Here is a 15449-nt window from a genome sequence, read left to right on the forward strand (position 1 = left end):
TTCACTGAGCCCACACTGCAGACATTTATTAATGGACATGGCAGGCCAAAAGCCTTCAGTAGTGGAACAGAGTTGCATTAGATGGGTCTGAAGCTCCAGCCCACAATCGGCCTCCTTGTTCAGCCACCAAAAACTTGTTGTTGGATGCTCTGATTACAAGGCAGGTTGAGGATGCAAATTGGATTGTGAAATTTGAGGGATGGTCACTGGTGATGGAGATCTGTCCATCTTTTTCCAAGGCCCAGCACTTGTTTTCTGCAGATAAGTGGAATGAAAGTAGGGAAGTCAGGGAAGATGCAAGCAGAAGAATCTACACTTTTGGATTTCCCTGACTTCTAGCTGATTGAAGGAAAATTATATACAGGCAGTCCTCAAGTTACGAACAAGATGGGTTCTGTAGGTTAGGGAAGGATTAACACCCCTCTGGTGTTTGTTTTGCTGCCTGCCCCTGTTCAGAGGATTTCATGTCATTTTCTGTCCCAGTGACTGGATTTTGAAAAAATTGGCTTGTTATGGAAGCAAGGAGTGGTGATAAAACTTCAGCTGAGACACCTTTCCCCCATAACTTTCAGGAGTGAATTTCCCTTCCTAGGAGTCGATTTTGCTCACTTACTGTTGTCTCAGCCCCATTCTTAACTATAATAATAATAATAATAATAATAATAATAATAATAATAATTATTATTATTATTATTATTATTATTATTATTATTATTATTATCATCATCATCATTATTATTCCTAAGTGGACTCAGGGCAGATTACAGGCAAAAGATTGCAAACATTCAATGCCAGATCCAATACATAAATTAAAAAAAGTAAAGTGATCACTTGATCTACATCTAACATAGGAAACATTAAGCACAAATTATATAAACAACATGTAACATTAATTTAAATCATTATTAAAATATAATACAGCCAATGAAGCCATCGGGGTCAAAGGAATCAACTAAGCCAAAACCAGCTAAGTCAGTATGGTGACAAATTTGGAACAGGTCTAGTGAGTGAATGTAAACTTCTAGTCATCCTATCCATTTACCAGTGTACAGAAATAAGTTTTTAACTGTTTCATGAAGGAGAGGAAGGTGGGGGCAGTTTTTATTTCTTTAGGGAGGAAGTTCCAGAGGTGGGGGGTGACCACAGAGAAGGCCCTCTCTCTCGTTCCCATCAGCAATGCTTGAGATGGAGGTGGGACCGAGAGTAGGGCTTCCTCCACTGACCGCAGTGTCTGAGTTGGTATATAAGAGGAGATGCGGTTTGACAAAAAAGCTTGGACCTGAGCCATTTAGGGCTTTAAAGATAATGACCAGCACTTTGCATCTAGCCTGGAGCTGCCGCAACATGGGAATGGTTCTCTCCCTGTGGGGTGTTCCTGTTAGTAACCTGGTCGCCGATTTTTGTACTAATTGAAGTTTCCAAACTGTCTTCAAAGGCAGCCCCATCCAGAGAGTTGCAGTAGTCCAGACGGGATGTGACTAAGGCGTGGACTATCATGGCCATGAGTTGTTTGTAAGTCAGGTGTTTGTAACTCGGGGACTCCATATAATTAGAATGTGTTAGTAATAGAAAGTATTACTACCAAGTGTGACTTGCAGCATTCATTGTTAATCTGGTGCTTTTCAGATCTCAAAATCCTAAAGTTGGAACAGCCCACCCTCATTCAAGCACTCCTGACAAATGGCCATCCAGCCATTGCTTAAAAGCCTCCAGAGAAGGAGACTTTACCACACTCCGTGGCCACATATTCCACTGTTGAACAGCTCTTATTGTCAGGAAGTTTTTTTTTTATAATCCCACGAATCCCTTGCCAGTGTGGCAAGTGGTCAGAAATTCTGATATTCCACAATACTTGCAGGACCTTGGGTTGGGGAATACATTGATAAAAAATACAGTAGGAATGTGAATAATGACATTTGAACAGTAATTTGTCCTCAACTACACCAGAAAGGCTAGATGCCATGTGTGAGTGGGAAAACCTATTAGGCAGGAGAACAGTGTAGTTTCTTAGGGACCTAATTACACTGCCTCAGTCTCCTGCCTCCCTTTAATTTGGGATGAAAAAGATGGTAATTAATTATGCCTTTGGTTCTAATCAAGTTATAAACTAGAGCAGTGGTGCCTGAACCTTGGTCCTCCATGTGCTTTGTACTTCAATCAGAATTCCTGACAATTGGCCAAGCTGGCTGGGGCTTGTGAGAACTGAAACCCAAACCCCCTGGAGGACCAACAGTTGGGAACTACTGAATTAATGTTCTTTTCTTTAAACTTTAACAATGATTACCAATGCAAGCAGGACATACCAATTTGGAAATTGTAGTAGCCTTCCTCAGTGAGTGACAGGCTGCTGGGAACATAGCTGACACAGTTCCCTTCCAACCGTCTCACGTCGGAGCCCAATCCTACATAGCCGGCATCACTGTGCAGGACTAGCAGTGGCCGGTTCACCAGTACCAGCAAGAAATCTTCAATTTTTCCTGGAAATGCAAAAGAAAATATTTGACAGTATCTCTCTCACAGTGGACGGGTGGTGTTCGAATAGAATCATAGAACAATAGGCTTGGAGGAGACCACATGTGCCATCTAGTTCAACCCCCTGCCATGCAGGAAAAGCACCATCAAAGCAAAAGCACAATCAAGCAAAAAAGAATTAAACTTCCATTTCCTCACTTAACAAAGACTGTAAAGCAAGAGAGAAAAGTCTCTGGATCCCCTTCAGACACACAGAACTATTCAAAACTTGCAGTCTGTGTCCACCAACCCACTCATGTTCACTTGTCAATACAAAAGCCTCCTGCAAGTTAGATAACTTCTCAGTTGATGTGTACCTGCAGCTTTGGGAATGGCCAGCAGTTGTCCATTTGGTCGCATGGACACATATTTGTCCCCTATGCGAAGCATCACCTTCTGGTCCTGATAGTGAAGATCAAACCAGACGTTCTTGTCTTGTTTACTGCTGCTGATAATACAATCATTGGGGCCCTGTGAAAGTGGAAAATTTAGCTGGAAATTATTCAGCGCTTCTACTTTTCATATTTATATTTTATTGCTGGCTGTTTCGTCTTGCTTCAAGGCTGAGAATGAATGCTGTTGGGGTGAGTGACACAATCAGAGTACACTAATGCATAATCTTAGGAGGAAATGGAATAGCCACGGTGATGTTCTCAGAGATGGTGAACATTACAATGTGGAGTAGTAGCACTCTGCTGCCATCTCAGGCAGCTGGCTCTGCCACTTTTAAGCCAGCCTGTTGCTCACAGGTAGTGGTGGAGGATGAGCTGCCACTGAAGTCAGACTTAGCTGCAAGTCAGCTGTAGGTGAGATGGGATACCACCTTGACCTTCACCTTGGGCAATAAAATGGCTTCTGCAAAACCTACAAAGCAACACTCTGCCTGAGAGTAGTCAAACATATACTGGAAAAAGGTGGCAAGAGCTCTTACTAGCATTCAGGAGCAATGGGTATCTTGCGTCCTTCTATATACCAATTTCATTCTTGCTATATTCGTCTTTCATTTGTGCCCCCATCATTCTATATTAAAAATTACATTCAATATAGGTGCATTTTCTTTCTCAGACTGGATTTAGGTCCCTTTCCCCCAGTGTAATGCTCTAGACTTCAGCTCCTCATTGATCCCAATCAGCATGGCCAATGTTAAAAAATACTGGAGCTTGTATTCAAAATAAGCCATTTCCGTTGACAAACAGCTTTTATCATCAGGTTGTTCCCAATGTTAAATGGAATCATCTTTCTTGTAATTTGAATATACCAATTTGGGTCTTCTTTGGAGAAATAGAAAAAAAAGGTTGCTCAGTCTTCTGGATGATTAACCTATTAGATAATTAAAGAAGCCTGTCATATTAGATTTCAGTCTTCTCCAAGCTAAATATACCTATCTCCCTCAATTATTCCTTACAGTGCTTGGTTTCAGTGCCAGGTTAGCATCCTGTTTAGTGGCCTCTGTCAGTGTAACCCTGGTGTTTCCCTTTGTTGTTGCAGAGTAGAGATTCTCAAACATTTTCAAGTTGCAACCCCATTTTATACAGGCAATGTGACCCACAATCCCGATACATTAAAATAGGTGAGCCACGTCCCCAATACATTAAAAGTTAGAGCTGTTGGTGCTGCTACAGTGACAACTATGGTGTCTGGTCCTTACAGCACTGCTCAGCTTGTGGTTAATTTTTAGCTGGCTGCTTGGCTGGCTAAAGAAAGGAAATAACATGATGTGCTGGGTGTCAAATTTCTGGAAGCATGATCATTTGATTCATTTCGACAGGATTTAGGCTTGTGCATGGATTTAAATTGGTTAGTTCTCTTTGGCCAATTCAGCTTGTTCGCCTTGGTTAGCTGGCCGTTGTGGTAAGGGCTTAGCCACCATGGTTTTTTTGCCTGAAACATCCCATGTGGCTGCCAGGCATGGCTTCTTCCCTTCTATTTGGGAGTATGCTGCACGTGGTTCCTCAATCCAGTTCCTCAAACCCAGACTCCCTGGCAAGGAAGAAAGGAAAGGGTTCCGGGAGGGGTGTTTTCTTAACCTCGTTGCTCAAACTTGGGCTCCCTTGAAAGGGAGAAAGGATCCCAAGAATGGAAAGGGGAGCCTCCTAAGTCCCCCATTCCTGCCAATGGGCCGGATCTTCCCAGATCTTTTGGCTGCTTAGCTAAAAACAGTTTTCTCCATTAGCTGATTTTTGGGAGGCTGCTGAAAACGGATCTGGGTAACCAACGAAATTCAGATACCAAAAACAGATTGCCCTCCAGCAAAATTGCACAAGCCTAATAGGATTTATTGTATTGTGCAGAATTCTCCAGTATTGAAGAAAAAATGTTGCCACTTTCAAGAAACAAAACTAGGCACTCAGCACACATGGATCACTAAGAATTGAACAAGCACAAGCCGAGCAGAGCCTGCATTCCATAGAGCCAATCACTGAACTTCGCATGAACCTGAACCTCATAACAAGCTAACCCACTGAACAAACGATTGTTACATGTTTACGCAAACAAATCTCTGTGTACGACACAATGAGATGATTTTTTGTTTTCCCTTTTTAACATTTTCATAGCTCACCACTGCCCGGTGACCCCACAAAAAACCTTTCACGACCCTATGGTTTGGAAACCACTGTTGTAGAGGAAGCAGTTCAATTCATACAGTGATACCCATTTCCCTCAAAATCATCTGTCCCCTGCTGCTCCCCTTCAGGACATGACACTGTGGTGACTAGTGGCAGACAAGAAGCATTTGGCTGTGTCACTATAGCAGGATGTGTGACGTTGAAGGAATTCTTTGGGATCTCATAGGACTTAAGGTGTCAACAGCAGCTCCTGGAGGATGATGTTATTGTTATGCACCTGGCACTAGGGATATGAACAGCTGCTTCTCATTTCCCCCCACTCTCCACTACATAGCCATATGGGTAGGCCAGCAAGAAACCAGCTTGAAGGAAGAAGAATGAGGGAGATGGATGTAGTTCAACTTTCAGGCATTTTCTCCTGACACAGGTGGTTTTGGTCCCAGACTCACCAAGGACATGTATGTGCCACAGTAGCCACGGAAGCAGATTTTCTTTGTGGCATCATCGAATAGCAGCTGGAAGATCTCTGTGTTGCCAACAGCCATAGCATTGGCATAGAGGTCAGCTCCTGTCGGAACATAGAAGCAGAGAGCCCAGTGACTACACCTTATAATGTAAAGCACACTGATCTCACTCTGACATAAAACTATTTCAAATACCATTGCTGGCTGAGGTGAGGCTTGAGTGCAATACAATGGAAAGTCTATAGTACTTGTATGTAAAACTGATATTTGTAAGAAGACCCCAATGATATATGATATTCCCTTTAGAAACTTGATTAAGGGTGCACTTAGTATTAAGTGTATACCTGGATTCTCATCCCCATTTACATCTAGATTTCTTGAGTCCAATGACAGATAGTTCTCCACATACAATGGTGTTACTATGGTGCTGCTCGGAGTATGCACTGCAAAGGATTTGCATGCAAGATACTGCCACATGCTTAAAGTAATCTATATTGAAGGCGGGAAGATCTTGGGAAAGGTAAAAGGTAAAGGTTTTCCCCTGACATTAAGTCTAGTCATGTCTGACTCTGGAGGTTGGTGCTCATCTCCATTTCTAAGCTGAAGAGCCGGCATTGTCCATAGACACCTCCAAGGTCATGTGGCCGGCATGACTGCATGGAGAGCTGTTACCTTCCTGCCGGAGGCAGTATCTATTGACATACTCACCTTTGCATGTTTTCAAACTGTTAGGTTAGCAGAAGCTGGTGCTAATAGTGGGAGCTCACCCTGCTTCCTGGATTCAAACCACTGACCTTTTGGTCAGCAAGTTCAGCAGCTCAGCGATTTAACCCAAAGTGCCACCGGGGGCCCTAATCTTGAGAAATGTCTCATATTTTCTACAACTTACACTATTCAACACTTCAAGTTCTTGCTTTTCAGCTTAATTTGTCCCACTTCTATTAGCCATCTTTTCTGACTCACTGGCACTTTTTTTGGCCATCTACCCATCACAAATGCATCCACCCCTTATATGTTCATTTAATTTACCCCAATAACCACTTTCCCCTCAAAACGTCTCCAGATCAGCTTCCATGGAGTTCTTCCTTCTCAGTCTACAACTTATTCTGCACTGTTCTTCAACTTTCTTGCCTTTGAGATTCTTGAACCATTCATAGAATCACGGAGTTGGAAGAGATCCCAAAGGCCATCCAGCCCACCCACCCACCCGCCATGCAAGAACACAAAATCAAAGCACCTTCGAAAGATGCCCATCCAGCCTCTTCTTAAAACTCTCCAGGGAAGGAGACTCCACTACACTTCCAGACAGCATATTCCACTGCCAAATAGCTCTTAACCACTAGAAAGTTCTTTCTAATGTTTAGGTGGAATCTCTTTTCCTACCATTGGAATCTATTGCTCCCTGTGTTCTAGTCTCCAGAGCAATAGAAAAAAGGTTTGCCCTCTCTTCAATGCGACATCCTTTCAAATATTTAATCATGGCTATCCCATCTTCTGTATTTGCTACAATTTCCTTCCATTCTTTCTTTGGCCTCACAAGTGAGCCTCCTTTCTAGATTTCAGCCAAACAAATCATTTCTCCAGGAACAGAACTACAAACATTCCTTTCCTCTTGAGCAGGAGAAATGTTTATGGAATGTCCCTGGTCATCAGACCAGATCGGTAAAATCAGTGCCAGGGAAGTTTTACCCCCCATGAGTGGCATCCTATATTGATAATGCTGCCTGCCCTCAACCTACCTGGTCTGCAGCAGATGAACTTGTTAGTAGAAAAGGAACGCAGCGAAACCTGGGCAGGGCTGGATTCCATACTGAAGAGCTCATCTCGTCCAGGTTTGTCCATCTTTACAGTTTTTATGCCACCTTCTCGCGCGCTCAAGTACTTCCCTTCATCATCCCGCAGGGCAACCAAGCCACCATTCACTTCCAGGGAGTACAAGGTTTCAGGGCCGATATCTGATACCAGTGAGCCATTGGCCGCCAACATTTTGCCAGTCCCATTCCTTAAGCCATACTTTTTCACTGAAGAGCAGAAGGAAAAAAGAGGAGAAGTTATTAGGGACTTATGTTTTACTCACCAAAAACAGCCTCCACCTGAAATAATGTCTGCAGAGCAGTATCACAATCGGTGCTTTTCTCTCTTTGCAGAATTGCTGAAGGAACAGATCCTGCAGCATCAAGTAATTTCCAACACACTTGCCCTCCTCACTCTTGATCTTTCCCATGGTATTTCCCACCCCAGTCCAACGGGTTTTCTTTCTACATCAATGCTGCAGATCCTTGTCACTTCTTTAATATATTGTTTGAGGTTAATTGTCTCTTACTTTTATATTTATTTGGTGCTACCATTACACCTGCTTTTCTTATATTTATTTCATTGCTATATTGGGGAGAATTTATGTATGTTCCTCCTTGAAATAGCTAGGCAACATGCCCTCGCATCCAGTTAAAATGCATCAATGTACACACAAAGATCTTAACCGGGTCTGATCTCAACACTTTGCTATAATTAGGAGGAGTTGTCACAGTTACCCAAGCCAGTGGCCATGCTGGCTGGGGGATTCTGGGAGTCCAAAAAAGTAACTTTCCCATGCTATGCCCCAGTTAATGAATGCTGTTAAAGAAATCAAGATTTCTGCCATCCATAGTGACTTGCTGGGTAAACAGAATTTGAATTCACCTGGTGCATATGGGGACAATTGCCTTCTGTCAGCATTGTGTGCCACGGACTCCCGACCTATTGAGGAGATGCAAATGACTCAGGCTTAACTTCTTCACACATTAAAAGAAACGCAGAGAACTAATTTAGAAGTTGCTTGGGGCAGCTAACTGCACTTAATGTGGGTTTGGGATTTTAGCAGACACCTGGTTTATAAGCCCCACTCAATAAATTACCAAGTTGCATGTTATCACAGAAAAGCAAGCTACACCACCATATACTTCCAAGACAGAGAATCTACAAAAGAAAGACATGGGCATTCCCATGGATAGTTTACACAACAAAGTGGAGTGAGGAAGCTGCTTCGGGAAGCAGATGCTAGGGGAAGGCAGCAGTAACAACCCTACATGTTTTCTTCTTGAGTGTTTTTGGATATTTCCTTATGTTAGAGGACAAGAGTTGTGTTTGCCTTGTGATCAGATTTTTATCTTTTAAACCAGTGGTTCTCAGCCTGTGGATCCCCAGTGTTTTGACCTTCAACTCCTAGAAATCCTAATACGTAGCTGGTAAACTGACTGGGATTTCTGGGAGTTGTAGGCCAAAACACCTGGGGACCCACAAGTTGAGAACCACTGCTTTAAACTACCCACTCTGCTTTACAGTGATGGAAGATTTTGTTTCATTCCAACTCTTGGAGTAAGATTAAATTGCTAGTCCAGTTAATTCTGTACTTATTCCACAGACAAGAGGGAAAGGGGGGGGGGGGCGGGCGGCAGAGGAAAGCAGGAAATGCATCCTACCCCAGCAAGATCCGTCTTCAGGGATGGACAGCCACCCCATGACATTTCCCCGCTTTCCTCCGCTTCTGTGTGCTATCTTCTATTGGACTCCAGACGGACTCCAAAGACTGTCTTCACAGGCTGGGGAGATGGATTTCAATGCACAGCTGTGCGTCATGGGAAGAACTCTGAGGGACTCCGTTACATCAGCATGACAAGATGGTCAGAAAATTGGGAAAATTTAGTGTGGGATAAGGTCCCTAGAAGAGGGAACACCATTCTGTCATTTGCCTCAAGGAGCAAAGTATCTTGGGCTTGCTTTGATTTCTCTGATTTTTTTTAATGTATGTAGGTGCTAAGTGTTGTGTCATTCCTCCACTTGGATTGTCACCAATAACTGTTGTTTTTTGCACATGTAAAAACATGCCTACTTATTTGAGCAGCACTGATTTATTCCAATGGCTATTTACAGGATTTCTAAACAATTTTAACCATTTAAACCTGTTTTAGCTTGATGATATGTATAATTTGTATTTAGTCTATTTAAAATAATCTTATTGTTTGGTATTATTTTCACCTGTCAGTATTGATTTTACCTGTGTGCCACCTTGAGATCATTTGATGTTGGGGAGAACAGATATATATTTAAAAGACTAAATAAGAGGATTTTCTGCAATACACATTCAAACATACTTCAACTGCATATTTCATATTTCTATGGGATGCTTTTCAACAATAATTTAATAGACTGTTTGTAAGAAATTTGTAGCCAGACTATCCAGGACAGGGCAGGAGAGGAAAAAATACCTCCCACCATAAGACCGTAATTCAATTGAAGAATAACAAAATCATGAATCATTTTTGCAAAGGAGGGTGTGGTAGAGAGTCTTGTTCTTTTCACAAGCCTTGCTCAATAAAAAAGTCATTCTAAATGAGCACTCCTATACCACAAAAATGCTATCTTTATGGTTCACATAATTATATAGCCAAGTTGCAGGTATGCATGGCAGGGGATATATTACTTTGAGCGGCTCATGCAATGAGGACAGGTATGTGTGTACCTCACCCCAGCGTCTTCGGGTCAAATACCATGCAGCTGGACCCACAAATAGACATTAGACCCTGCAAAGCACACTAATTATACCATAAATAATATTCAGTCATGTTCTGCATATACTGTAGTGCCTGGTAGATTGAACAGAACTGTTGTATGCAGCAATAGGGGATTAGAATTATTGCATTTTCTCCAGGTACAAAAATTGTGTGTATGTGTGGAGGTGAGATACTCCTCTTCCACAACAGAAATGAGGGGCACAAGGGAGACTTTGCAAAATAATACATAGAGTGAACAAAGTGTATCTAAGGTACAATTAACTGCACAGAAGAAATCGACTCTACACCCATTCCTTTCCACCAGATCAGAGATAGTTGAGAGTACTAAGCAATGACCCTGATCTAGCTCAAGTTCGTCACAATTAATGCAAGCCTAGTGCTTTCAATTGTACTTACAGTGCTTTCCTATGTCAAGAAAGCAAATATTTCAGAAGTGAACATTGCCATATTTAATGGAGTTTCCTTTACACTTAGGATCAAAGGGTGCAGCTACATTGTAAAAGTTTGACACCACTTTAACTCCCAAACAGAATGGGATTTGTGGCTTGGTGAGACACTCTTTGGCAGACTTGTAAAATTACAACTTCCATGATTCCGTAGCATTCAGCCATTCAAGTTCAAGTGATGTCAAACTGAAATAATTCTATAGTGCAGATGCACCCACAGTCTAAATCATGATTAGCTTATAACCGAATTGGAAGCTTTATTGTTTAATGTTGTGGGCTTTGCTCATTCTAAACAGTAGGTAAAGGTTCTCCCCTGACATTAAGTCTAGTCGTATCCGACTCTGCGGGTTGGTGCTCATCTCCATTTCTAAGTTGGAGAGCTGGCATTGTGCATAGACACCTCCAAGGTTATGTGGTTGGCATGACTGCATGGAGCACTGTTACTTTCCCACCAGAGAGGTACCTATTGATCAACTCACATTTGCATGTTTTTGAACTGCTAGGTTGGCAGAAGCTGGGGCTAACAGTGAGAACTCACCCCACTCCCTGGATTTGATCAACCGACCTTTTGGTCGCAAGTTCAGCAGCTCAGCGGTTTAATCCATTGTGCCACCTGGGGCAAAATATCTTTCTTAAATGTAATTTGTTGCCAAGGGATTAAAGGGTATACCTCACTTCTTGACTGTCTAGCTTTTATGATTTCAAGCTCAAATTTTGGGGGACAATTTAAAGCCAAGAATTTTACATTGGAAAAACTGTTTTCTTATCCTCTTAACATTTCACAGATGAAAACTTCTATCATATGTGGTCAAGATGGCAAATGTTATTAATTAGGAACAACAGGAAAACTATAAGAGGCTGGAGACGTTTGTCATAGCCTGACAAATCCTGAGTTAACTGAGTGTAAATTATATTGAGGTTTGAACTCAATTTGCAGCAACTGAAGTATGCTGAGGACAAAGAGGAAAAATCACAAGGGGAGACATTTTAAAAGCAGTGGGATAACAGAGGATTAAGCAGGACCATCCCTACCAAATCAAGAGTGGGAGAGTGTGAGTTTCTGTCTGTAACTTCATTCTACCTAGCTACTGCATAATTCCTCATTTTTCATCACCCAGGTTTTCTGTGTGATAGATTGCCGTCTTTAAGTTCATAATTAATTAAGACCTTAGACAGAAAACATTTTTCGACCACAAACCCCATAACTGGTCTGTTTGATTCTGTGAGCTGTAATCCAAAAAGGTCCAAGCTTTTGTTTACATGATATCAGAATGGACTTTAACCTCAAGGCTGAAACCTTATGAAAGGGAAGACAATTCATTTGAGAACATGTTTCTACCCACTTCTGAAATCATAGTAGACTGTGATGACGGATTCCGCTCCCCAAGGCATGTCGCGATCACAGCGCAGCACCCCAGCTTTCTCATCACAGCGCACGTAACGCTTTTTGTTGGGGTTGAACATTGCAACATTGGGGTGCACTGCCAGGTGTAAGGTCCATTTTTCAGTTTCGGTGGCAACCTGGGCGAAGCAAGTGACATTCTCCTCTGCGCCACCCAGGTAGCGCTTGGACTGTTCATTCTGGAAAGAGACCTGTCATGAAGGAGGGAGAAATGGGAACTTCATCACCTGAGATAGGAAGAAGAGGAATATTCCCATTGACATTGAAGGTGGTATCAGAACAGAACAGCTAAGGCCATGTGATCGTGCAGAATTTTGAATTTTTTTTTCTGGGACTACATTGGGAGATTCTGAGAACTGTAGTCAAAAAAGATTTTTTTTAAGCTGTGTTGCTGCAATTATGATGTCTTGTGATCATGTTGTGGTCAAGTTGTCCTACTTGCTCAGTTATTTCTAGGCCTCCTGAAAGAGGTTAAATACTTTTGGTTCTCAATTTTTGGCCTCCCAAATGCTTTTGGATATTACCGTAGTCCCCATAATCCTTCAGTGCTGGCTATGCCAGATAAGGCTTCTCTGGGAGATCAAGTCCAAAGGCTGTGAAAGTAGGGCATTATTTTAAGGTACCCTTGACTGAAGCAGTTCTGCCATGGGTTTTTTTTTTATAAAGTATTCTAATGCATCTTTCCCTCTCAACCTCCAGACTCACTATCACTCTTGTGACCAACAGTGACAAGCATTGATTGGTTTTGGTCCACATGGCTGATTTCACAGGAAAAAAATCAGAATGTCCGGAGAGGAAAATATCTTCGACCAATTCCAGGACACATGGCATTCTCAGTTTTCAGACCCACCCTGAGATATTTCATTGTCTGAAGATGGAACAATCAGATGGTGTCCCTTTTCTAGTCTAAATGAAGATGTGCCATACCCAAAGTTGGAAAAGCTATTGTGACACCCAGGACAGAAATTCTCACTAGTTCCTCTTCCTGACACTAAAACACATTAATAATCATGCAAATAATAAACACTTTGCTTTTCTTTGCCTAATAGGAGTGCTGGCCCCAACAAGTAGATATACATGTTAGTATTACACTGGCAGTGCAGGGAACAGCCATCTATCTATTTGCCCTTGAAATACAGATGCCAGCATGATGAGAAAAGCACATTCCCCATCACCAGCAACTGGTGTTTTCCCTCCTGCATTTGCTTCTTCTGCCTTTTATAGGGAAAATAACATCAATAGATTCACTTGCTGCCATAAAGAGAGAGCCCTGTTGCTGAAGACTGAGCAAAAATACTTTAAATAAAATATAACAAAATATTAAATAAATAACACTATGTAACAAAATTTGGAAAAAAATTCTGTTCCTGTTTTAAAAGTGTTATTTTCTGTATAATTGTTCAGCATTTACTTTCGAAGTAGTTCTTATACTCCAGAAACTTCTTTTTTGTGGCTGCCACAAAATATGTTGAATTGGTCGAGACTATCAGATATTCATTGAAATCCATAGCAAAATGTGTTGCAAGATGTCCTGCACAAAGTTTTCACAGTTTAATAAACTTTTCCATGTTTTTATGATAGAATTAGGAAATGACATTTATAACCCAGGAACAAAAAACGTGCTACATAGGGTAACAGATATTAAATACCCACACTTTGGGACAGCATGGAATAACTTGGGAGAGCTTATTAATATAGCTTATTGTTCTAATATCCTCCCTAACCCCACTCCTTCTAAGCAGAATCCCAGTTTGAGAATGGAGATTAACAGTTTATGAATGTGTCTGCACAATGTCACCTTGCCATCTGGATACTGATGGAGCAGAAAGAAGGTCTGTGGTCCTGGCTTATCCTGGTCACAGGTGATTTTGCCATTTGCGTCAGCTGCCAAGTAACGTTTCAGGGCACTGACCAGGTGAAGCTTCTGGCCAGCCCCTTCTCCAGGGCCGGCTGCCCCAGCGCCATGAGGGCTCACGAACTTAAGCACCCAGACCTGGCGAGGCTTCAGCTGCTTGCCAGTGGCCGACACCTGGAAGCGGAAGGGCTCAGCAGTCAGGTATCGGTTGGCTGCATTAACCAGGCCAAATTCTAGGGAGACAGTCATGGTGGGACTAACCAAGGCTGGAATGGCACCAGCTCTGCAGAGTAGCCAGCTGGGACTATTTGAGATTCCTCCTGGGCTATGAGGTCACAATGGGTGCCTAGCAACCAGGCAAACCCATCAAGTCCCACCCAAGAGATCAATCATCCAGCCTACAATAACAAAGTACTAGATTCATTTGGACCACACAATCCACCAGTGACACATAAGCAAGGCCACAAGATCCATTTACAACGAAGTAGAGTGCAAAGTAATGCGATCCTCAGGACTCAAAGCATTTAGAATCTGGAATGGACTAAACTCTTACCTTCTGCCACTCTACTCAGAAAAAGGTACGGTTCCTTTTTCAAAATAAGAATAAAGTTACAGTATTCACATTGACTTGCGGATAAGACAATCCAGGTTTTTTGGATTTATTTCCCTGAAATTTCTACTTATACACGAGTATATAGCAGTGGTTCCCAACCTTTTTGTGACCAGGGACCATTTGACCAGGGACCATTCTCCAACATTAGTACCAAAAGAGTTATGAATCAGGTTTTGGTCAATTTTAGATATGGTTTGGTTATTTGAGGTGCTGATTCAGAAAACTGCACTGGATAGATCACATCAGCTTTAGTTTCTAATACAGAACATATGCCACCCAGTAATCGCCATCTACTCGCACACAGAAAATTGTATTTAATAATCTAGAACTGATATGGTCTATCCAAAGCAATTTTCTGAATAAGCACCCCAAATAACCCCAGGAACAGGCCTAAAAACGAAGACACAAAGGTGCCCCTGCTTCCAGGCGCCACATGGAATGGCTCTGCTTGGGGAGGGGGGAGGAGGAGAAGCAGCAGTCAGGAGACTTATTGTCGTGCCTTTTGTGGGTAGTCAGCCTCTCCCCTCCCAACATCCCCATTGCCTCAAAACTATAAGAGGGTTTTACAAGACCAGTCACTCTCGTTGCAACGGTGTAGTAATGGTGAGGCCGCGGATCATATTTTAGTTCTTGGGACCAATGGTGGTCCACGGAACACAGGTTGGGAATCAATGATATATAGGGTACTCATTTGTGTTCAAGGGCTGCATGTAACTACTATGATGTACTCTGACACTGAAGGATATAGGCACTTTGACCTTTGGATGTGCTGGATACAGTTTCAAATTTAAGCACCAAAGAGTATGGCCAGAGATTATGGAAATACTCATGCAAAATATTTGATGGGGACCTGACTTTCTTAGTCGGTGAAAGCAGCTGGATCTTTGCAGGCCCTTTCACACACTTCTTTTGCAGCCACCTGTTTCGTCCAATAAGTAAAGGGGAGGATTATGACAAGGATATCAACTGATAGGCAGATTGAGCTCAGAAAAATCTTATCATAACTGTATTATACTGTATCATATAATAGATTATTTCACC

The 15449-nt window shown here is 42.2% G+C and overlaps 1 protein-coding gene and 1 long non-coding RNA gene across 2 annotated transcripts in view; one reads left to right on the plus strand and one right to left on the minus strand.

Moving 5' to 3' along the window:
• On the minus strand, window positions 1-14101 carry LOC103279658 (fascin). The gene is made up of 8 exons (XM_008115890.3): window positions 13739-14101; window positions 11882-12131; window positions 8222-8278; window positions 7282-7563; window positions 5528-5646; window positions 2829-2982; window positions 2304-2477; window positions 1-255 (listed from the first exon to the last, which is right to left on the minus strand). The coding sequence occupies exons 1-8, from the start codon at window positions 14042-14044 to the stop codon at window positions 56-58; spliced, it is 1542 nt and encodes a 513-aa protein (XP_008114097.1). The 5' UTR covers window positions 14045-14101; the 3' UTR covers window positions 1-55.
• LOC134295329 (uncharacterized) overlaps window positions 14038-15449 on the plus strand; it is a 6442-nt gene continuing 5030 nt past the window's right edge. The window contains exon 1 of the long non-coding RNA XR_010001873.1: window positions 14038-14373. This is a non-coding gene — a long non-coding RNA (uncharacterized LOC134295329). The remainder of the gene's footprint in view (window positions 14374-15449) is intronic.

The sequence above is a fragment of the Anolis carolinensis genome, chromosome 1, assembly GCF_035594765.1.
Source record: "Anolis carolinensis isolate JA03-04 chromosome 1, rAnoCar3.1.pri, whole genome shotgun sequence".
NCBI lineage: Eukaryota > Metazoa > Chordata > Lepidosauria > Squamata > Dactyloidae > Anolis > Anolis carolinensis.